The sequence below is a fragment of the Benincasa hispida genome, chromosome 1 (assembly GCF_009727055.1).
Source record: "Benincasa hispida cultivar B227 chromosome 1, ASM972705v1, whole genome shotgun sequence".
Classification (NCBI taxonomy): domain Eukaryota; kingdom Viridiplantae; phylum Streptophyta; class Magnoliopsida; order Cucurbitales; family Cucurbitaceae; genus Benincasa; species Benincasa hispida.
Window position 1 is genome coordinate 9,991,802 of NC_052349.1, and position 23,434 is coordinate 10,015,235.

Below are 23,434 nucleotides of genomic sequence, written 5' to 3' on the forward strand. Positions count from 1 at the left end.
TGGGTCATTAGGTTTTTTGAACACCTCTAATGTTACTTAAAGTGGGGCATGCAACCATCTATCTTATAAGAGATGTGAGACCTGATAGTATTTTTTATTATTATTATTATTATTATTATTTTGGAGTTTAGTGTATCTCACCTACTTAGTTTTATGAGTATATATGTCATCTTTTCAGAATAATAATAATAATAATAATAATAACAATAACAATAATAATCTAAGAGTCAAAAGTTTATATTGTTGATTCAGTTTTTGAAGAGTTGACATTTCTTTTTATAGGTAGCTTCACTTCTATTCTAAATTCTAATTAATATATTGTACAAATATCACATTATGCTAGCTGATAATGTAACAAAATATTAGTAAATTTTGACATTCACCAATATAACGATAACGAGAATTTAAAAGAGAACAAAATATATTAAAGGAGCTTGAACAATAAAGATTAGATATCAAATTTTACAATTTAATTTTCAAACTTTTAGAACTCTGTTATTTGGATCTTTTTTTCTAATATATCTTTGAATTTCGAATTTCAAGTTTTTAATTTTTGTGTGTAATAAGGAATTAAATTTTCTTTAAAATAATGACCGACTAGAAAAATAAATTGAAATAATTTACGTACTTATTAGACAAAAACTTAAAAAGAAGATCACTATCTTATTGAGCAGAAAAAGAATGTTGAACAAACCACAGTTATTTGGAAAAAGAATTACAAGTTTAAAAGACTTTGTACATTAAAAAAATTGAAATCATATTCTAATTGAAATTAAAAGATTAACGCCTAATAAATAGGATTTAAAGTTTTCTCTTTTCATTAAATAAATAGGATCTAAAGTTCAATACTGTAACATACAGAAAAGTCAAATTATTTAAAATGATATACCTTTTTTAGTCCAAAAATCATTATCGTAAATGAACTTGATAATGAAACATCTACATTTAAGATGATAATCGATATCTTATTTACTGAACTATGTTCAAACGAACTAATAAATATAACATCCATTAAATAATACAATATCCCTCTAAACTAAATTATGCCTATAGATGTTGAATTTTTCTTTTTTACCTTCAGCTTTTAAATTTTGTTCAAGAAATACAATAGAACTCTTCCCAAAAGATATATTTTTTCGTTAAAAGAACAAATAAATATTGACATATCAACTTACGGGTAAATTAATTATCAGTGTACGTGATATTATTCGAACTATAATAAAGATTTAAAACCATCGTTACAACTTTTTATCTAAAAAATAATTTATATGCACTATAAAAAATCAATAGTTTCTCGATGCCTAAAGTCATCGGAAAAAACTAAAAACTCGTCGGGAGATCATCTCCCGATGCTTAATATATGCCGTCGGGAGATTGGAACTCCCGACAACGTCCATAAACTATCAAGAATGAATGTTTCTCTCGATCGTGTATTGTACCGTCGGGAATTTGATTTAGAAATTGGATTTTTTTTTTTTTTTTTTTTTTTTTTTTTTTGCTTTTAATTTTTTTTTTAAAAAAATTATTCTCAATAACCTAAAATTTAGAACATAATAATTAAGCAAAAGTTTTCACATAAATTCAAATCAAACAATGTTTACATATATGGCTAAATCAACATAAATCCTTCGTTACATAAAAGAGCGAGAAGTATGCTAGAGAATAATGTTTACTTATATGATATAGTGGTCCACAAAAAATATATCTTGAGGAACATATAGGAGGAAGTTTGATTGACAAGTGTCGTGATCTTGTGACTCCAAAAGGCACCTCCAAAACATCAAATTTACCTGTAATTCAATTAAGTTGATATATTAGAGCACAATATTATATTAAGATGGATCGTAGTATGAAAAACTCTCAACCCATGCCACACAACTTTTAAACTTCAAAAACATAACAATTAGAGAAACAATGGTGCTAACATTCAAAAGCTCTTGTGAGAGAAATTATTGGTAATAACGTTAAGGCAAAAAAAAAAAAAAAAAAAAAAAAAAAAAAAAAATCACACACACCAAGCAAGGTATATTTCAAATTTCTCACAAATTATCCAAACCAAACCAACTCCAAAATAGAAAGGGAAGTAAAACAGAGATAAATAAGAATAAGAAATGATCTAAAAAGTAAAACACTAGAGAGACAATTTAAAATCTAGAAAACTCCCAAAACAAATTTATAAACAACCATGAAATTTTTGGGCGAAAAAACGAAAAGAGTGCCTCATAATGTTAATGCAAAGATGATACTGGAAGTTGAACAATCCAAGAGAGGGATAGACGAAGTCGAAGTTGAAAGCAGCAACGAAGTTGGCTGACGGACGTGAAGAAAATGAAGACAGACGGAGATGTGAGATCATATGGCCGGTGATGAAGACAAACATAGTTGGCTGGAGTCGAAGAGACGAATGATCGAAGAGAGGAGACATGCGGAGAGATCAGACGACCTTAAGATTTATGTCGATTTCTAAATCGATGGAAAATTTAAACCTTATCTTTCGAAGGGTTATATGTCTCGCTGTGAGTTATGGACCTAACTCTCGATAACTGTCAGAAGTTGATATAAGCTCCGACGGGACATATACGACGTCGGGAGTTGATACAAACTCCAACGCCCGTTTTACGACATCGAAAAATAACCTCTCTCCCGATTCCTAAACTCACGACAATTGTTTTGTGCATCAGAAGGACTTTTTTTTCTTGTAATGTTGCACATCAACTACCACAATTAATTTATGCATAAATGATGTAAAAGATATCATGTATGCATTCAAACTTTTAACCCATCATTAATTGTCAAGTCAATTTCCATTGTATTCTAAAAGGGGAAATGAAACTTCAATTTTTTATATATATATATATACATAAAAATTCAAAGTTTAAAGGTAAAAAGAGAACATCAATTTAACTCAACTAGCTAATTATTGATGCATGTAAACTCGACTAACAGGTCATTAAGTTTGATTATCCCACTCCCACTTATTGATATAGTTGAAAGTCGCTCCAAACTCTATATAATTTAATATTTAAACTACATATTTAGTTTCATAATTGTGAATTTTGTGTCTATTTAATTTCTTTATTTTTTTTAAAAAAAATATTAATGTAATAAAGATAAACTTTAAAATTTAAAGATGCACTAGACATATAATTTAGATTGTAGTCAATAGATCAATTAATTATTAAAAATGTTGATTTTCTCATGGACCTATTAAATAAAAATCGAAAGTTTATAAACTCATTAGATATAAAATTAATAATTTAATAATTTATTAAATAATTCTAAGAGTATAATATCAACAAATATCAACGCTTTATATATTAAATTGGTAATTCAGGCTAATTAAAAGTGATTTAAGGCTACTTCTAGGATTGATTTCGAGACAAGTATAAGTGATTATAAAAGAATCTGAATCGTTCTTTGTGTTTGATAAAATAGATTATTATTAAATCCACTAAAATCACTTTTAAACTACACGTTCATTTCACATCTTTTTAAAATTAATTCTTTACCAGCTTTTAAAATCTCCTGAGAGCCGTTACAATTTTTAATAAAATTTAAGTTTTAATTTTATCATTTAAAATTAAGATTTATTTTATATATCTACTTTAAACCATTATTTAATAATTATGTTATAAATAATATAATATTAAGTTCACATTATTTATTATATTAAAAACACGATAATTTAATATTTATTCACCGAACACTTGTAATCAATTTGTTCAATTATAAAGTTGAAATTTACTAAACACTAACACACTCTATATTAAAATTAATTTTACAAAAATAGAGTTATCAATTATTTTTAAAGCTACAATAATCTTAAACAAGACCTAATTAATAAATAATAATAATAATAATAAAAGGTAAGGCGCGTGAGGAGTAGAAGCTGAAAGGGAGTGGGGAAAGAGAGAGAGAAGTGGGGGTCACGTGGGGAACATGCAGGAGTTCACATGCAGGATGGGGGACAACACGTGGTCCCATCATTGCACTCGTGTGTGTTGCATTGTCTCTCCTTCTTCAGACAGCCCACTTGTCCACAATCATTGGATACTCTTTCTTTCTTCCCACGCGCCCACCTTTCACGCTCTCCCCTCCCTCCTAATCATCTATACATTATTTTTAAGTAATTGCACTCTCGTCGTCTTTCTAAATTCGTATTAGTGATATACTCTATTATCAATAGGTTCCGAGAATTTGATCGAAATTTTAATACATCAATAAATTCTTCTATATTGTGTCATATCTGCTATTATTTTAAACTAATTAATATATTTACAACGACCTCTTATACTTATTTGTAATTTCATTTTTCAGTTATTTTTTCTTTTTGTTTCGAATAGGATTTTAGCCTTAAAAAAAAAATCGTTAAACTTTCGATTTTGTATTTATCAAAGTTTCGAATTTTGTGTATGTTGGTCATTTACATATTTTGACATTTTAAAATTTCATGAACACATATTTGAAAGCTTAATGTTCTATTAAACAATAACGTATGTTTTTTTGTATTTGTTAGTTTAACAAATATTTAATTCCTAGTGACCTATTAGATATAAATTTGAATATCTAGTGATCTATTTGTCATTTTTAGTTTAGTTGTTTTTACACAAACTTTTTTTTTTTTTTTTATTCTCATTGAGTTATTTATTTTTAGTTTTTAACTTATTTTAAAAAATATTATGGTTTTCAAACTCTCTAAAAAATATTGTAGTTTTAAATAAGTAGGCATTTCTCATCTTTTTAAGAGACGATCTATTTTCAAAATTATTAGATTGGTGTGGTGATCACATAATCCTCCACTTGCTACACTTGCATTCAAATCTCAACTATTTGAAACATCAATATTTTTATAAATAGTTTATAAAGTATAATATTTTTATACTAAGTTAGAAAAGATGCTACAATAATCTCACCAATTTAAAATCAACTATATCTATAGAGAGTTTATTAAATACAATGATTTTATAATAAGATTAACAAATTATAATATTATAAAAGAAAAATCACGTTTTTACATGCAATTATATACCATGTTTGGATCTTATTGGCCTTGTAAACATTTATTTTAGTTTACGAATTTTCTAAAAACAACCAAACTTGATTATTGCCATTATGGTAGAATAACATTCAATCAAACTATTTTTTTTTTTTTTTGAAGAAATAACGATGAATTAAATTTTATTACTTCAATATATATGCATCTCACTATTTTGATAAATAAAAAAAATATCAAAATGATTTATTTTTCTTTTTGTTAGTTTTAAAAAAGGGTTTGAATATCTTCTAAAAAAAAGTTTTGAAATATAACTTTTTTAAATTAAAAAAAGTTTGAAATATCGAGTCGACAAATATGATGGTATAGAAACTATGAGAGATTCCATCTTCAACTTCTATTTTAATATCAATATCGAAAAAAAAAGCGAAAAACATGTAATCTTAAAGTATATATGACTTTTTTTTTTTTTTTGATAAAAAAAAAATACTGTGAAAATTGAAGTAGACTTTTTTGGCAGCTCGAGATTCTGAAGCATCTAATGCTTTAACAATGTCACGTATAAAAAAAGAAAAAAAGGAACCCAAAAAGGAAAATATACCAAAATCTCTCTACTCTTTTTCAAAATTGCCTATCTCCATGTTTCAAAAAAGTTGCACCTGAAATATTAACTGCCTTTACATTTTTATTTCTATTTTACGAAATAAGACAAAAATTTAAAAAAAAGGAAAAAAAAAAAGTTCGGGAGCATTATGAAAACTATTCAAAAACTATTTCGGTCCCGTTTCATAATCATTTTGTTTTTTTTTGCCAATTAAGTCTATGGATACTACGTCCATCTCCAAATTTCTTCATTTGTTATTTACTTTTCACAATGGTTTAAAAACCTAAGCCAGAATTTGAGAACTAAAAAAAGCAACCTTCAAAAAGTTGATTTTGTTTTTTAAATTTGGCTAAGAATTCAATTATTGTACTTGAGAAAAATGTAAATCATTATAAGAAAAATATAAATGAAATAGACTTAATTTTTTTTTAAAAAAAATGGTTACAAAAAACAACCTAAATATCTCGAGTTTCTATTTATGTGACATCAAATAATAAATAATACTTCTCGATAAAATAAAAGTTTAGTTCTAAGGCTCCATTTTTATAACTATTTGGGTTTTCATATACTATACCTGCTTTATCACAATAACTTGATCATGTTTTTCCTCTTTCATAAGTCTAAATTATATATATATATATATATTTTTTTGTAAAAATGAGACCTTAATTTTCAAATTTATAGACCGAAAATGTACAAAGTTTACAAATAGTATAATAAATTATGAATTTGATATGTGATATTTGATAAATCATTGACGTATTCAAAACATTTCAAAATAAATTGATATCTAAAATATAAAATTGAATTTTTCATATACTAGAATCTTTAAGTTCTTGTAAAGATGTGGAATAGGTTAAAAGTAGAAATTTTGACATTGAAACTGAAAGAATCTATTGGACAAAAAATAAACTTTAGGAACCCATAAAAGATATTTTAAAGTTAAAAAATCAAATAGATAGAAGAAAAGATATTTCAAATGATCAAACTGTTGAAAATATTTACAAATATAGTAAAATTTCAGAATTTATCAATGATAGATACTGATAGACACCGAACACATTGATAGACACCGGTAGAAGTCTATAGAGACGGATAGATTTCTATTGGTGTCTATTAGTGACATTAATAGATATTGATAGAAGTCTATCGATGTCTATCAGTATCTATCATTGATAGATTATGAAATTTTGTTATATTCATAAATATTTTGATTTATTTTTCTATTTTTGAATACATCCTTATATACAAACTTAAAAATTAAAAAACGTATTAAACATTTCTAGAGTCGTTTTAACACATATATGACTAAACTTTCGGATAATACCAGAGGGCAGAGAATAGTAAGCGGAGAATTTGGGCTCAATTTGAAGTTTAAGCCCAAAAGAGTGTAGCCCCGGCATAGAAATATTTAGGCCCAGGCCCATTAACGATGGCCTACCTCCTACACGGGTACGGTGACGGCGACTGAATGGGGAAGAAAGCAGAGAAAGAGAGATGGAGGAGATCGGAGGCAGCAACGGTGGTAGCAACGCCCACTGGTGGTGGGCTTTGGCCGGTGCCACGCAGTTCGGTTGGGGTATCGCCTCTTTCCGGCGAGGATTTATCGGCAATTCCAGGATCATGCCCCTTAAGGCCTTCGCCGTTGCTTCGCTTTTCGTCGGGGCCGGCGCCTCGTCTGCCATCGCTTCCCTCAAGGCCTCTGGCATCCACAAGGTTCACTTCGCTTCTTTTCTACTCTGTATCTACCAGTCGCATCTCTTCTTCCTCCCTCTCTCCCATTCTGGATTAGGTTAGAGGTTAATTGGGCGACTTTGATTAGTCTGGTTTTGATTTGTCAGTATGCTGTGAATTTAGCTAATTTTCAGGAGAAATGCAATTCTGAGTTTTTGGCAGCAAAGTTAGTTAATGTTTAATTTGAACTTCCAACTTTGTTGAATCGAATACTGAAATGGAGCTGGGGATGGAAAAGTATTTATGTGGCTATTAGTATCTTAGATCGTGTTAGATTATTTGTTGCTGATATTAGCCATGTTGTTGTTTATCTTCAGCAGTTTTTTTCACTGGCTTGTTGTGTTGGTTAAGTTCGAGAACCTTCTTAGTTCAATTTAGGTATTTCTTCACATGATTTCGAGTAGTTGATTTATGCATAAATTTTTCATATAGTTTTCATATGTTTCAAAGAAAGTCGACGTGGAATGATAGGCAGTGAATAAGACTCTTGGGTGAATTAAGTCTAAGATTCAGACTTATTGTCCACCATTTAATGGTTTTTCTATCTAAGGATAATTTTGAAATCTTTACGAAAGTTCAAAGGTTGTATTACAACTTTTGAGAGAATAAGGTTTTTTTTTTTTTTTTTTTTTTTTTTTTTTTTTTTTTTTTTTAAAAAAAAAAAAAAAAAAAAGACAAAGTTGAGGAGTATAATCTAAAATTTAGCCTAAAGTTTGGTACACTTGGAAACCACATACAAGTTGAGGCTTTGTAGCTTTCAAGAGGACCCTTAAAGTAAAGGTTTGAGGCTTTCGGTGAGAATTTAAACTTTTTTCCATAAAATTGGTGTCAAACTCAATTCTGACGCCTAGAATACATGCATACTTACAGTTAAAAGTCAGATTTACATCATTGCGTTGAAGCCTTCTGTTAGCTCAATGCAAAAGCAACAGCTAATGTTTCCGGTTAATACGAATGACTGAAAATTATCCATTGTTGAGGAGTATGAAGGATCTGTATTTTCTTTCTTATAGGCAGAGGTAATTTCGAACATATTAAGAGGGATGCTATTTCATATAGTCCATGATCAACAAGGTAGGCAACATTCATGGTTATGACAGGCTAATGGTATAGAAATAGGATCTTGATGTCACCATTCTGTGAACTTTGGTTTGTGATTAGCAATCGTCCCTTTTTTCTTGTTCTTATGGATGAACAAATGAAGCCACTGTTGTCACTTACAAAATCATGGGTTTGCAAAAGTGATTTCAATGGGCACAGAATTTCTCAAGAAGTGATATGATCTTGATGAAAGAAAAGAAATATACTTATCCAGAAGTGGCTGCTGAAATGAATGATTTGATTACTAGTTTTTGGTTTTGGGGTGTATTGGAACAGGTGGAAGATATGATGGAAGTAGGGGCCAGTATCAGGAGTGGATTGGGGATTCGTCGAAGGGCACAAGATGAATGATGAATGATTGTGTATGGCAGCTTGTGTTATTTTATTCTGTGGATAACTGCGAACATCTTCACTTTCACTTTCACTTTCACTTTCACTTTCAGGAATGCATATACTCACCAACACGAGTCAACTAAAGTCTCTCCATAGCACAGACTCTGCACTTTCTTCAATGGTGAAAGTCACGAAGGATTAGATTCCTTTTTTCCCCCTTTATCAACACCCTTAGTTATTTTGTTGTGTAGCAATGAAATCAGATCACTGATTAAGGGCTCAAGGGCTTAGAAAGTCATTCCATATTGTCCTTATTTTACTTGACTGCTTACTTATAGATGTCCACAACCTTCTTAAAGGCACAATTTCTTTATTTATTTAGTTAAAATTCTCTTTGCTGATTTGTTCATCTTTGTTTTTCTTTCCTTTTTCTTCTTGGTCATGCAAACAAGATCCTCTTTCTAAATTATAGACGATGACCCATTTTTGGACATATCCGTAAATCATTTTTTTTTTTTTTTTGTAAAAGATAATTATTACAATGTCTTATAGTAACGTATTAGCCTCGATTGACTTGAGCAGTGCTACTCTATATAAATATGTTATTTATTTACATAAAAAAAATAGTTAGAAAATTGTTCAATGCCACGAGGCATGACTTTTAAAGTCTCAATTGAAGGAGAAATGGGGGAAGGACAATTTTCTGCCCATTGGCTAGGGGATTAAATTCTTGTCCCCACCTCGATAAATATAACACAAAAACCATAAAACACACACACATATATACATCACACAAAAATCATAGCTTCAACCATTAGTCCATTTCTAATTTTTTTAATCTTACTTTAATACATTTCTAAGATGTGAATGGTTTAATATTAAATCTTTTCTATTTCTTAAATCCCGAATGTTGTAATGTTGTAATATGTAAATCATAACTTTTAGAAACATAATTATTTTTATTAAGAAGTTTTACAATATTTTCTTTGAATAAGGATGTATTAGAAATTTATTTAATATAAAAACTTTTATTTGGTTAATAATTAATTTAAAATTATTAAAAAATGAAATGCAGAATTTTTCTACGACGAACTCTATCCTCACAAATCACAAATCTCCCGCTGTTTTTCACACAGTTGAAGATTGAAATAAGGAATAACAAAGCCATCTCCGTCTTGTCCCATGATGATCTCGATTTGAGTCATTAAATTGTAATCTACTTGAATCCAATAATTATTAGGGAGATTAATCAAGTGATTATTATGAATGTCGCAACCCCATTGAATACCCAGATGCATAGGCAAACCTAATATAAAAAAAGGTAAACAAATAGGCAAAATAGGTGTATAATTGATATTTCAACACGTAAACAAAACTGTCCAATTCAAGGAACGCATTAAGATTAAAGTTGCAATAACTCAAGAACCTTGAAATGGTGGTGTAAAGACCGAAGGAGCTCGATAAACAAACAAGTAAAATGACAAAAAATCCAAAAAAGTGGGGGCGAAATACAAATAGATGTACTAAACGGCTGTGGTCGTAGTTGACTTGTGGAGTTTCAAACCAAAGATGTTGTTGACTAGTTTGGGAGTGGCTTGGTGAAGATCCACAGGCATAGGAGTCATGAAGTTCACTATCTTTTCGTGGATAGTGTATCTACAAGAAGTGATCAAATCAAATCAATCTTCACACAAACAATCAAAACACTGAAATCCAGAAAACATATCATTACAAATGATCTAAATCTCACCTTATCTTCCGACTCTTCGAGGCTCGCCGATCGACTATCTTTCTCTTCTTTGTTTGCAACTTTTTCAATGCATAAAACGCTGTCTCTGTTTACATATTCACACAAACATCCTTAACTATCATCATCCCACCCCAACATCTATCATCTCCATTCTCAAATAAAGCATTATAATTATTTTTCATAGTAATTTTCTTTTGCTTTCTTAAAAGTTCTTATTAACTAACATTTTATGATGAGAGAAAATCTTTACCAGATGAATTTGGATCAATTGTCTCAAAGAACTCCTTCAACAATTGCTGATAGAATTCAGAGTCGTCCAGAAGTTCAGCATCACCTCCTTCAGCTTGTGCTTCCTAACCATAATAAGAGTCGTTAATGAGAAAACATTAAAATTTCCAAGGAATATCGAAAGAAATAAAGATAAAGACAGTATTTACCTGCCCCTTGCTCTTGCTATCGTCAAGAACCTGTCATTGCCATGCATAATAGCATTAACAGCATTAGCATTCAGAGAAAGAAAGTGGAATACTGAAGGACAAGGATTTGCTCATTGTTACCATTCCAAATACGTGTACAGTTGATCTCCTAAGCTGCATTTGATTAAGCATCCTACTTGGATCTCTCATATATGCAGCTACCTGTTCGCTGATATTCTGTTACCATCAACAGAATAAGTTAGCACAGCCATTTCTCACACAAACCAAGCAAGCGGGGAAATAAGCAAAGAGCTAACCTGATTGAAGGCCTGCAATTTGCCTTTAATAGCTGCAGCACCTGTTGTGACTTGTGTTTTCCTATGCCATTTGTCAATTGACTTGTCCCTGAAAGCCCCTATCCTGCAACATACCAACACATGTAGCTTCTTCTTCAACATCCATTTCCTAGAAGCTACACAAATCCTCCGGAAATATTCATTTATAACTATCATTTAACATCTTCATACACCGTCATAAAGAGAATTGATGACAATCACTATATAGATCCCCATCTCCATTATTATCAATTGGACATATATCTATTCATGTTTTCATCATTAGGTTAGTCCTATATCTATGCTCGTCTACAATTGTTGTTGGGGAGAGAGAGGGCATGCTTCATCAAGAAAGTTGAAGAAAGGAGAACCAATTTTTTTTAAGCCCATATTTAACATTTCTTTTTTTGGATAGAATCAACAACTATCGAGGAAAAAAATGAAAGAATACAAGAATGCAAAGACAAAAAAAAAACAAGCCCACAAAAGTACCCCTCTAAAGAAAGGTTTTTAACCAAGTAAGATGTTACCTAGCAAATAATTATAAAAAAGTTTCAATACCAAAGCCCAAAGAAAAACATGAAATCTCGCTAAGATCCCTGTCCATACTCTCAACAATCCATTATTCCTCTCCCCCCAAATATCCCACATCAAAGCACACACCCTAACAAATCACAAAAAAATGGCCCTTCTCTCTAAAAAGCGGATGGAAGAGGAACTCCAACAAACCAGAACACAACACACACCCCAGCCCATTTTTAACATTAAGTCAACGGCAAAAACAGCAAATACAGAGGCTGCTTCTGTGCCGCATAAATGCATATATCAACGATTCAACATATAATGCTCGACTTGCACACTCTTGGTTTAGACCACCGTTTTCTAACTTATCAAACTATGACTATCTACCCGTGGAAAACTAAGCCCCCATGCAGCCTAATCCTTTCTTCAAGGAAAGTGATTGTTTGATTAGTCTAAACTGGCTAAAAAGATTCAAACTATACTAATTTTCAGAAAGAAAAAAAAAAAAAGGTGAATGAGAGTTGACCATAATGGTGCTTTTTTAAAAAAAAAAAAAAAAAAAGGGAGCACCTCTGATGCATCTGAGCAACTCGGAACCAATCTTCATCATTTTCATTTTGAGTATTTGAGATTCTGGAAGACTCCAAAAGCTTTGCAGTTCCTCCTGGATGGCCAATAGAAGGATCGAAGTGTCCAAAAAAAAGAGAGAAAAGCTCAGTCAGTGTTAACGCATGCACCAATTATAACTATTGGTCCACACATGCAACAAACACATTCAGTATCAATAGTACAAGAAGAAAAAGCTCGTGAGGTATCTCACAGGTCCATGAGGAAAACAATTTTTCTTAAGTGCATAAATTCGAGAAGTATCTCATGGGTTCATGTTGGTACTAGCAATACGTAAATCATAATATTATGAAATGATGATCATGCCCAGCACAACTTCCAAAAAAAAGATTTGCTGTGCATAATTGACTTAACAAGCCCACTGCCTTAAGAATAGTCCAAACTCCTGTTTGTGAAAGGAATACACAGTAAGCAAACCCAACTATCCCATCGAAGTTAATGCTCACTCCTCTATCTCAATGGGCTAATAACTATAATGTGCATGATAAAATTTACTTACTACCCTTGTATTCTTTCTTTTCTTCTCAATAAAAGTTCAATAAATCAAATTTTCTCAAAAAAGAAGTCTTCCTAGTACTGAAAGACACAGAGATGAAAATTTCCATACCATCGGTGGCTTGAACGATATGCTTATTATTTTCAAGTAAAGCCTGTCAAAACAGAGTACCAGAATTAATAGAAGAGGTAACAGCCATGGCATCATGATCATGAATAGAAGGAACAATGTTTTATGAAAAATCAAACCTCTTGCAGTTCCCATAAAGAATTCAAAGTGTTCTTTGATGATGTAATCAAATCTGAATATGCCACCTCAACACCCTTGTCTAATTCACAAAATGAGGACTTAATTGGCTCCTGCAGACAAACATATACTATTTAGAACTAAATATTTTCACTTGAAAATATGGCAAGCGGATTTCAAGAAATGATAGTTTGCTACCAAGAGACCTTTGGCAATCTATTTGAGTTGGAGAATGCCTTCTGAAGCAAAAATCTAAGCTCAAGACTTTTGTCCCACAAAGCCTAAAACCATAAGAAGGAACATTATGAGAATCTTAGATTTTCCAACAAACGGTAAGAACACTGGAACTTCGCCAATTATATTCCATTGCACATATACTTGAACCTATTTGGTAGATCATAAAATGGAAGCATTGATATACCCTTTGATTCTTTACGGCTTGACCTTTAAGAAAATCTTCATCCTTATGTTGCTTCAAATTCTTCAAAATGTCTCTGAATCAAACATTTTTTTTTTTGGTAAGAAACCAGGCATTCATCGAAAAAAGGAAAGAATATACAAAAATAATTGAAATGCACCAAAAATAAAATTATATAGAACACATCAAAATTTGAAAATGCAAAAAAAATAGAATTACATGTAGTTTCTGAGAATAAAAGAGATTAGAACTCTACAATAAACACAGTCAAATCTTTATCAATTGTTCCCGTTATAATTAATTTAGATGAAAAAGATGATTTATGAAAGAAACTTAAGTGTGGACTTTAAAAGCCCAACATCGAAGAAACTTTGAAGTCTGAAAGAGAAGAGAGAGAAAGATAATTAGGACAAAAATTCACACTCCATTCGTAATCTTCTCTATTGTATGAATAATTCCTGAAAACAAACAGTGACTTAAGTGTAAAAGGCAGCAATGAAAAGAATTTAATGATTTCTTACTGCTCCTGGTGACGAAGATCCATATATTCTTTCTCAAGTTCCTCAATCTCGGCATCTTTACGGTCCTCCTCCCCTCCATCTTCCTCTTCTAATTGTTCTTCATCCTCATCGTCTTCAGCTTCTTCTTCCTCATCCTCTTCCATTTCTTCTCCATTCTCTGAATTGTCATTTTCGTCACTAAAGTATTCCTCTTCCCCAACCTAGTTATAAAGCTCAATTAGAGAAGCTATAGAGTTTGAAGAAAATAAATGACTATATTAAAAAAATACCGACTTACAGGAAGTTCAAAATCATCCATGTCTTCATAATCTTCAGACCCACTATCAGTTGCTTGTGATTTTCTCTCCCTTTTTGATGCCGACCCCATATTATGGGATGAAGTCCAGATGACTTGTTGGACCAACTTATTAATTTGTTAAGCCTAAACAAACAAGCCTATCAAATGGAAGCTGAAAGAAGAGACATGTGTTCAAGGGGCACAGTCACTCAACCAACTCACTGGCAAACTAAAGTTCAAGGACACTAACCTAATTCTAAGGTAGAATCCTAATCCTACTAGCACGCAACAAGCACAAGACAAACAGGGAGAAAAACCACGATACAGATCTCTTCTTATTATTCTTAATTGATACACTGAATACAAGAGAACAAGGTGAATAAATAGAGACAATTACAAAAATACCCCTAGGGTAAAAACCCTATTTTCAACACTCCTCCTCAAGTTGGTGCATAAATATCAATAAGACCCAACTTGCTAAGACAACAATCAAAATTAGGTCTCAGTAGCCCCTTGGTGAGAACATCTGCCACTTGTTGATTAGAAGGGATACAGGGGATACAAATGCTCCCATTATCCAGTCTTTCTTTAATGAAGTGTCTGTCGATCTCTACATGTTTGGTTCTGTCATGCTGAACTGGGTTATTTGCGATGCTTATTGTAGCTTTATTATCACAAAACAACTTCATTGGAAGATCCCTGTCTTAGTAAAGATCAGTCAACACCTTATTTAACTAGATTTCTTCACATATCCCTAAACTTATTGCACTGTACTCAGCTTCAGCACTACTCCTAGCCACCACTCCCTGTTTCTTACTTCGCCAGGTGACAAGGTTACCCCAGACAAAGGTGCAATATCCAGAGGTCGACTTTCTATCAATGACAGAGCCTGCCCAATCAGAATCTATGTAGGCTTCAATAGTCCTTTTCCCAGACTTCCTGAACATTAGACCCTTACTTGTATGGGACAGGTAGATCAACTTCCCAACCAACCTCTAGTACCTTTTTCTTACTAACAGGAACTCCGTTGTTTGTAACACCAAGTTTTGCATTATACTCCACAGGTGTGTCAGCAGGTTTACAACCAGTCATGCCTGTTTCTTTGAGCAAGTCAAGTGTATATTTCCTTTGCGACACTGAAATACCTTCTCTTGATCGAGCCACCTCCATTCCCAGAAAGTATCTCAGCTTACCAAGGTCTTTAATTTCAAATTCTCTGGCCATTCTCGTTTTAAGCCTCATAATTTCATTCTCATCATCGCCGGACAGAACAATATCATCGACATACACTATGAGGACGGCAATCTTCCCGGAGTCAGACCGTTTCGTAAATAGTGTATGATCTGAATGCCCTTGGTTGTACCCCTGTGCTTTAACAAATGTGGTGAACCTATCAAACCAAGCCCTTGGGGACTGTTTCAGTCCATATGAGGATTTTTTCAGTCTGTAAAACTCTGTGCTTGAACTGACTCTCGAATCCTAGAGGCGGGCTCATATAGACTTCCTCTTCAAGTTCTCTATTAAAAAACGCATTTTTAACGTCCAACTGATGCAGTGGCCAATCTTTGTTTACAGCAATTGACAACAAAACCCGAATAGTATTGAGTTTGGCTATGGGAGAGAACGTTTCAGAGTAATCAACTCCGTAAGTCTGGGTGAAACCTTTAGCAACAAGTCTGGCCTTATATCGATCAATTGTCCCATCTGATTTGTATTTTACAGTGAATACCCATTTGCATCCAACTGTCTTGTGCCTCTTCAGGTAAAGGCACCTGTTCCCATGTGCCATTTTTCTCAAGCGTCCTCATTTCTTCCATAACAGCCATTTTCCATTCAGAGTTCTCCATTGCTTCACGAATACTGCTTGGGACCGTCCAAGCTTGTAGTAAAAGCTTTAAATTCAGGAGACAAATTATTACATGTCATGTAGCTGTGCATAGAATACTTTACGCATGAACGAGTACCTTTCCTTAGTGCTATTGGAAGATCGAGAGAGGCATCATGATTTTTCACCTCTTTTGGTTTCTCAGCATGACTGGTCACCTGTAAATCAAGACTTTCAGTAGTATCTTCCACTTCCTTGTCAACAGCAGGGCTTTTCCCTTTACTATTATCACTCTTAGCTGTTTCTTCATCTGTCACATATTCAGTATTGCCACCTCCACCTCCTTCATCCTTTTCTTCCTTGCACTTGTCAGTCTCCATACATATATCAACATCATTAGTTTCAGGAATACACGTACCTGAACTAGATGCAAGGTCTGATTCCTGGACCGGAGCCGGCTAATCAATAGGTGGCAATTCTTCCTTTCTACGATTCTTCCTATAGTAGGTTATCCAAGGAATCTAGTTGATAGGGAGGACAGGACAAACTTTTTCAAAACTAGTAGAAGGAATCAAGGTGGAATCCCCTAAGGGAATATCATAGGTGGACCAGTTAGGCTCTTCACTTAGGTTCTCCCCCTGAAGATGACTAACGGGGAAGAAAGGCTGGTCTTCAATGAAAGTAATGTCCATGGAGACAAAGAATTTTCGAGAGGACGGATGATAGCATTTATACCCACGTTGGTGAAGAGGGTACCCAACAAAAACACATTTTTGAGCACAAGGGTGGAATTTTGTACGATTTGGGCCATGGGAGTGGACAAACGCGACACAGCCGAAGACATGGAGGGGTACATCAGAAATCAGGCGAGTAGTTTGAAAGGATTCTTTGAAAAGGTCCAAGGGATTATGAAAGTCATGAAAACGAGAAGGCATACGATTGATGAGGTGAGCCGCTGTAAGAATGGCATCCCCCCACAAGTAGGACGGAAGAGTGGCAGACAACATTAAAGACCGGGCAACCTCCACCAGATGGCGATTTTTACGCTTGGTTACTCCATTTTGTTGGGGAGTATAAGCACACGAGTTCTGGTGGACAATTCCCTTAGACACAAGAAAGTCATGGAAAGAGTAGTTAAAGAACTCTCGTCCATTATCACTCCTCAAAATCCCAATTTTGGCATGGAACTGGATTTCAACCATGGTATAAAATTGTTTAAAGGTAGAAAACACCTCTGACTTATCGGCAAGTAAGAACACCCAAGTAAGGTGTGTATGGTCGTCTATGAAGGTGACGAACCAACATTTACCAGTAGAGGTAGTAGTTGGTGATGGTCCCCAGACATCACTATGAATGAGGGAGAAGGGACTGAATGGCTTATAAGGTTGAGAATGAAACAAAATACGGCTTTGTTTGGCACAAATGCATACATCACAATTTAGAGACGCTATATTAATATTGCGGAATAAATGCGAAAATAAATATTTCATATACTGAAAGTTCGGATGTCCTAAACGATAATGTCATAACATAAAGTCATTTTCAGAAGTAGAAAACTTTAAAGACATAAAACCAGTGTTGTGATCCTCCCTAGAAGAAGCATCGTAAAAAAGGAAGTAGAGCCCACTATCGTGCCGGGCAATGTCAATCGTCATCCCCGACTTCTGATCCTGAAACACAACAGAATCTGGTGAGAAAATAGCCTTACAGTTTAGATCTCTTGTAATTTTACTGACCGATAAAAGATTATATGAGATTTTAGGCACATGAAGTGTATCACGTAATACAAAACCATCAAACGGGGAGGTATTCCCTTTCCCTGCAACCGAGGCAAAAGACCCGTCTGCAATTCTGATACGTTCATTCCCGACACTTGGACAGTAAAAAACAAACAACTCTGAAGAACTAGTGAGATGATCTGTGGCCCCTGAATCTACGATCCAGGGTTTCTTGCCATTAATGCTAATAAGACCAAAAGATGGGAATGTACCTGATTGAGCAATGACACTCACCTCGACAGCATTCAAATTGGTCTTACTATTGGTTGAGGACTGATGCTGTGTATTCTAAGTAACAGAATCACTTACAAAAGCACGCCCGGAGTTTAATCTGTCATGTGACTGTCGTTTCTTACTGTTTGGAGGTCTGCCGTGCAACTTCCAACATTGATCCTTCGTATGTCACGACTTCTTATAATACTCATAGACAGGTGTGGGCTTTTTATCACTGTCGGAATTGGACGCCTTTGAAACAAAGGCTGATGCATCAATAGAGGCTATCACAAGATTGTTCATAGCCTGTGATCGGTCTTCTTCTAGTCGAATCTCTGAACACACCTCTCTGAGAGATGGGGTAGGTCGTTGACCCAATATGGTACTTCGAACATTGTCAAATTTTTTGGGTTCAATCCAGCCAAAAACACACAAATCCGATTTGCCTCTTCAAGTTTCAAATACTGCGCCCTATCTTGTGCACAATTCCAGACAATCTCCCAACACAAATCCATCTCTTGCCAAAACACTGATAGTTTATTGAAGTAGGAAGTAACGTCCATGGTCCCTTGCTTGCATTCATGGACCTGTTTGTGTAACGTGTACAACCAGGATGCGTTCTGTCATTTCGAGTACAAGTCCATGACTACCTCCCAAATATTTCTGGTGATTGCTGCATACAGTAAAGGTCGGCCAATCTGGGGCTCCATACTGTTGATAAGAACAGACCGTAACAGAGAATCCTCCCCTTTCCAGATTCTTCCTTGAGGATCACCTGGGATAGGTTGCGGAATTTCTCCTGTCAGATACCTGAATTTATGCCTTCCTTCTAGGGCCATTCTAATCGACTAGGACCATGAGAAATAATTCTCCCCATTTAGTTTTTCTCCGACCAGAATTCCTGCAGAATTGCCCATTGAACCAGTTAAGTAAGTTGTATTGGACAAAATAGAGAACAAGTTTACCGGATTCTCTAGACAAATAGGTTGTTGGGGATTTGTGCCAAGCATTGTATCAAGATCTGAAATCTGCTGGTGCAGAGAGGCCAACCGTTGTCTTACATCGTCGGAGTAATGAACCGAACTACGAGCAGCTGGAAACTGAGGCTTGCCACTTTAGATTGACTGACCACATGTCGCCGGCAGGAAGATGGTCGCCGGTAGGTACGAGGATCCCGGTCGGTTGTGTTGCTCGAGGTGGCTGCGGGCTGCCGCTAGTCAGATGCACCTAGGGTAGAATCGAAGAGGTCCTGTTCTCCTTGCCGAACGAGTGGGTTCGCCGGATCTGACGCGAAAACCCTAGGTACACCGACGCGGTCGAGTTTTTGCAGGTCGAAGCCGAAGCCCTAGGCACGATCGGAAGCTGTTGAAGGTCTGAAGCCCTAGGCGCATCAGAAGCCCAGCCTGTTCGTCGAGTATCTGCAGGTCGAAGGCACGATTGGAGCTGTCGAAGAGACTCTGTCTGCCGAAGGGTTACTGCAGATGCAGACGTCCCCGATCAGAGCCAGATCTTAATCTGCCTCGCGGTGGGTCTGAGGGGTTGCTGCAACCGTACCTGATCTGAGCCAGATCAGTCGACGGCGGCGCGAGACGAGGCAAATCGGCTCTGTTTGCGTATTCTTCAGATCTGTCCGTGTGCGGTCTCCATTGACAGCGGCTTTGTTGACTGTCAACTGGACGGCATAAATTAATTCCGGTAAGGCAGCTTGAAAACACTCCTTTACCGCAGCCCAAATAGCAATTTTCATATCAAAACTCGAAGATTCACCAGCTGAAGGCGACTATGGATGGTTCTCTTCCATAATGGCTAGGGTTTCGTCCCCTTGATCTGATACCATGATGAAAATAATAAAGGAGAGAAACCAACACACAGTTTATGTGGAAACCCTAGAACAGGGAGAAAAACCACGATACAGATCTTTTCTTATTATTCTTAATTGATACACTGAATACAAGAGAACAGGGTGAATAAATAGACAGTAGAGAGCCCTAAGGTGAGAGATAATACAAAAATACTCCTAGGGTAAAAACCCTATTTTCAACACATGCTATCTAGTCAACTATGGTAGCATTGTACACTACTAACCAACAACAACGACATGCACAAGATAGACACAAACTATCTAGCTAACTATAGGAGCATCCTATGGCTACTAGCAAACGAGCAAGTCAAGCATAATCATGGGAGGCAATCAATCCAGTCAAATCGAACATTAAAGCAAAATTATAAGTTCACATACTTAGTGATAGAGAGAAGCTGAGAAAGACCATTAGCACTAACTAAACAACCTAGTAGGTCCTGATACCAACTGTAATGAACTAGGAACATTACCAAACCCTCATACCTACTTAATCCTAGGCTCAACATCAAGACAATTACACAAACTACCATTCTAATCTTTGTTCGAAGAACCTAAACGTACAAGACTAAAAATTTCAAAACTTCAAAACATTAAACAAACCACCTGAAATAATTGATATGATCCAAACTTAAAGGGAACATGCAACTAAATTAAACTGCTAACGACAACTTGGATCAAAACAAGATTAATTTCTGACCTGAACTTAAAGAAAAATAACAAGAAGTTCACAACACTAAACCCAACTAATAGGAGGCAAAACAAATGTACCAAACCAGTGAACCCAACAAAAATATCTAATCTAAAACAATAAAAACAAGGTTCCCAAGTTAGAACTCAATTTGAAACCTTATTCACAATCCAAAGAATGTTTAGAATGAATATACTCATCCAAAAAAACCTTAAACCATAATTCAAATACTCCGAATCAGTCTCGAATTACAAATAGAGAGCTCGCAAGAGTTGTAAACTAATTTACAGTATTTAAAACAAAATCGAAAAGGTTTAACGTGTGTTGTTACCCACTGAAACTCACCAAATGGGTTCAAAACTTTACTAAGAAGTGTTCGAATTCGTCCGAAACTACTCAAAGTCAACAAACAAGAGCCCCCAAGTGTTAGGGACAATTCTAAAACACCTAAAATTGAGTTCGAAAGAGTTTAGAACGAATAGTTACCTACTGAAAGCAGCCAAACGGCGTCAAATGCTTCCTATTTGGAGTTCCAATAAGCTTAATCCTGTATATTTGAAGTCGTTAGGGAGTGAGTAACACAAAACTAAAGTCGATTGAGTGCGGGTAAATGTCAAACCTTGTCGAGACGAAGTAAAACGTCGCTATACTTGCCGAAAACGTGTATGCCGCAGAAAATCGTCACAGATGCCAGAAAACACGCCTCTGAGAGTCAATTCGCCAGATACGTCGCCGGGAAGGGAGAAGTCGCGCCGCTACACTGAGGTGAACGACGAACAGTCGCGGGAGGGGGAGAACAAGCCGCTCGGATGCTTGCTGTTGCGAACTGCGCGCTGTCGGGGAGTAAGAACAGTCGCCGGAGAGAAAGGACTGGACAGGTGAACGGGTCTTCTGCGGCTGGAAAACGAAACTGAAGAGCGGGGCGGGAGCTTCACGTTTAAGAGGGAGAGAGGATGAGAGAGACTGTGGTAGGGCTTATATATACTTAATTGATTAGCTCGACTGCTATCCTATTATATATACTTTGTATAACGGAGTTGGGGAAAATATGAGAGAAACAAAGTTCATTCAAAGTTAAGGTGTTGGTTACGAACTATATATATATATGAAATAGACGAAAAACATACGATGGTACCATAGCCACCATAGCCTTCGATTAAACTTAGTTGAATCTATAAGAACATGGAGGGTTCAAGTTCCTTTGTGCAATCAACAGTTCCAAAATTTGATGACCATTATGATCATTAGGCAATGCTCATGGAAAATTTTCTACATTCGAAGGAGTATTGGTGTTTGATAGAAAACAGAATTTTTGTAGTAGTAGAAGATGTGGTTCTCGTAGATGCACAAAAGAAGAATATTGATGATCAAAAGCTAAAAGATTTGAAGGCAAAAAAATTATTTATTTAAAGTTTTGGATCGCTCAATCTTAGAAACCATTCTAAATAAAGATACATCGAAGAGCATATGGGATTCCATGAAGAAGAAGTATCAAGGTACAATTCAAGTCAAACGTGCCCATTTTCAAGCGCTCAAAAAGGAATTTCAAGTTTTACAAATGAAGGCAGGAGAATTTGTGAATGAGTATTTTGCTCGAACTCTTGGCATTAAACAAGATGAAAGTTGTCGGTACCAATAAAGGTGATGTTGACATTGTTGAATATTTTTTGAGATCCATGACTCCTAATTCAATTATGTGGTATGTTCTATTAAAGAATCAAAAGATATAGATACTTTATCCATTGATTGCAAAGGAGTTTGTTAGTGCATGGGCAGCATATGAATGGCCAAGTTAAAGAAGAACATGTCTTGAATATCACTCATGGTGACAAGTCATGAGGTTGAGGGCATGGAAGAGGATCACGAGGTCGAGGACAGGGCATCAATCTTTTGAGAAACCCGCAATTGAATGCTATCACTATCATAAACTTGGACATTTCCTATGGGAATATCCAAATAAGGAGAAGGGCAAACTTTGCTGACCGAAGAAGAACTGTTGTTGATGGCTAGCACAAATATGAGCAAAGACAACAAAAACGATGTGTGGTATCTTGACTTAAGCTGCAACAACCATATGTGTGGTAAGAAAGAGTATTTCTATGATTTAAACGAAATATTTAGAGAATCAGTAAAATTGGACAACAATTCCAACATGGTAGTTATGGGGAAAGGGATCATTAGATTGAAAGTGAATGGAACCATACAAATGATTACTGAAGTTTTCTATGTGCCTAAATTGAAAAACAACCTATTAAGCATTGACTCATTGCAAGAGAAAGGACTTGTCATTGTGTTCCAACATGGTAGATGTAATGTGTTCCATTCTAAGAAAGGCTTTATTATGGATACAAGAATGTCTACAAATCGCATGTTCATTTTAGAAATCGTTTCTCAACTTATAACATTTGTTTGTTTTAACACAACTATAGAAGATATGTTACAACTTTGACATTGTAGATTTGGCCATTTGAGCTTTGCAGGTCTTAAAACTCTCCAACCAAAGGAAATGGTGAATAGCTTACCCCAACTCATAACTTCTGCTAGATTATGCAAAGATTGCCTAGTGGGAAAGCAACACAGGGATCATGGAAAGGACATATACAGAATCTAAAGCTATTCTAGATAGGATCTCAAGGAACACTGACGAATGGGTCAATAATGGTTGTGGCAATAGGAACTACGATAAATGCAAAATG

At 34.7% G+C, this 23,434-nt stretch overlaps 2 protein-coding genes across 4 annotated transcripts; one reads left to right on the forward strand and one right to left on the reverse strand.

The window, feature by feature from the left end:
- Positions 1 to 7,025: 7,025 nt before the first annotated feature.
- Positions 7,026 to 9,166, forward strand: LOC120086725. Its single transcript, XM_039043537.1, has 2 exons — positions 7,026 to 7,313; positions 8,709 to 9,166. Exons 1-2 carry the CDS (start codon positions 7,095 to 7,097, stop codon positions 8,781 to 8,783), a joined length of 294 nt encoding a protein of 97 aa, XP_038899465.1. The 5' UTR covers positions 7,026 to 7,094; the 3' UTR covers positions 8,784 to 9,166.
- A 921-nt stretch (positions 9,167 to 10,087) lies between these two features.
- Positions 10,088 to 21,754, reverse strand: LOC120086168 (putative uncharacterized protein DDB_G0270496). 3 transcript variants are annotated; one of them, XM_039042677.1, is made up of 15 exons: positions 21,358 to 21,754; positions 21,225 to 21,285; positions 14,374 to 14,517; positions 14,097 to 14,296; positions 13,579 to 13,651; positions 13,364 to 13,438; positions 13,160 to 13,270; positions 13,023 to 13,065; positions 12,359 to 12,452; positions 11,249 to 11,351; positions 11,073 to 11,168; positions 10,953 to 10,982; positions 10,766 to 10,868; positions 10,516 to 10,600; positions 10,088 to 10,421 (listed from the first exon to the last, which is right to left on the reverse strand). In XM_039042677.1, the coding sequence occupies exons 3-15, from the start codon at positions 14,461 to 14,463 to the stop codon at positions 10,289 to 10,291; spliced, it is 1,236 nt and encodes a 411-aa protein (XP_038898605.1). In that variant the 5' UTR covers positions 14,464 to 14,517; positions 21,225 to 21,285; positions 21,358 to 21,754; the 3' UTR covers positions 10,088 to 10,288. The 3 variants fall into 3 exon arrangements, with proteins under 3 accessions (XP_038898605.1, XP_038898621.1, XP_038898614.1); XM_039042693.1 differs by having other exon boundaries at positions 14,374 to 14,545; XM_039042686.1 differs by having other exon boundaries at positions 14,374 to 17,868.
- Between the last annotated feature and the right edge of the window lie 1,680 nt (positions 21,755 to 23,434).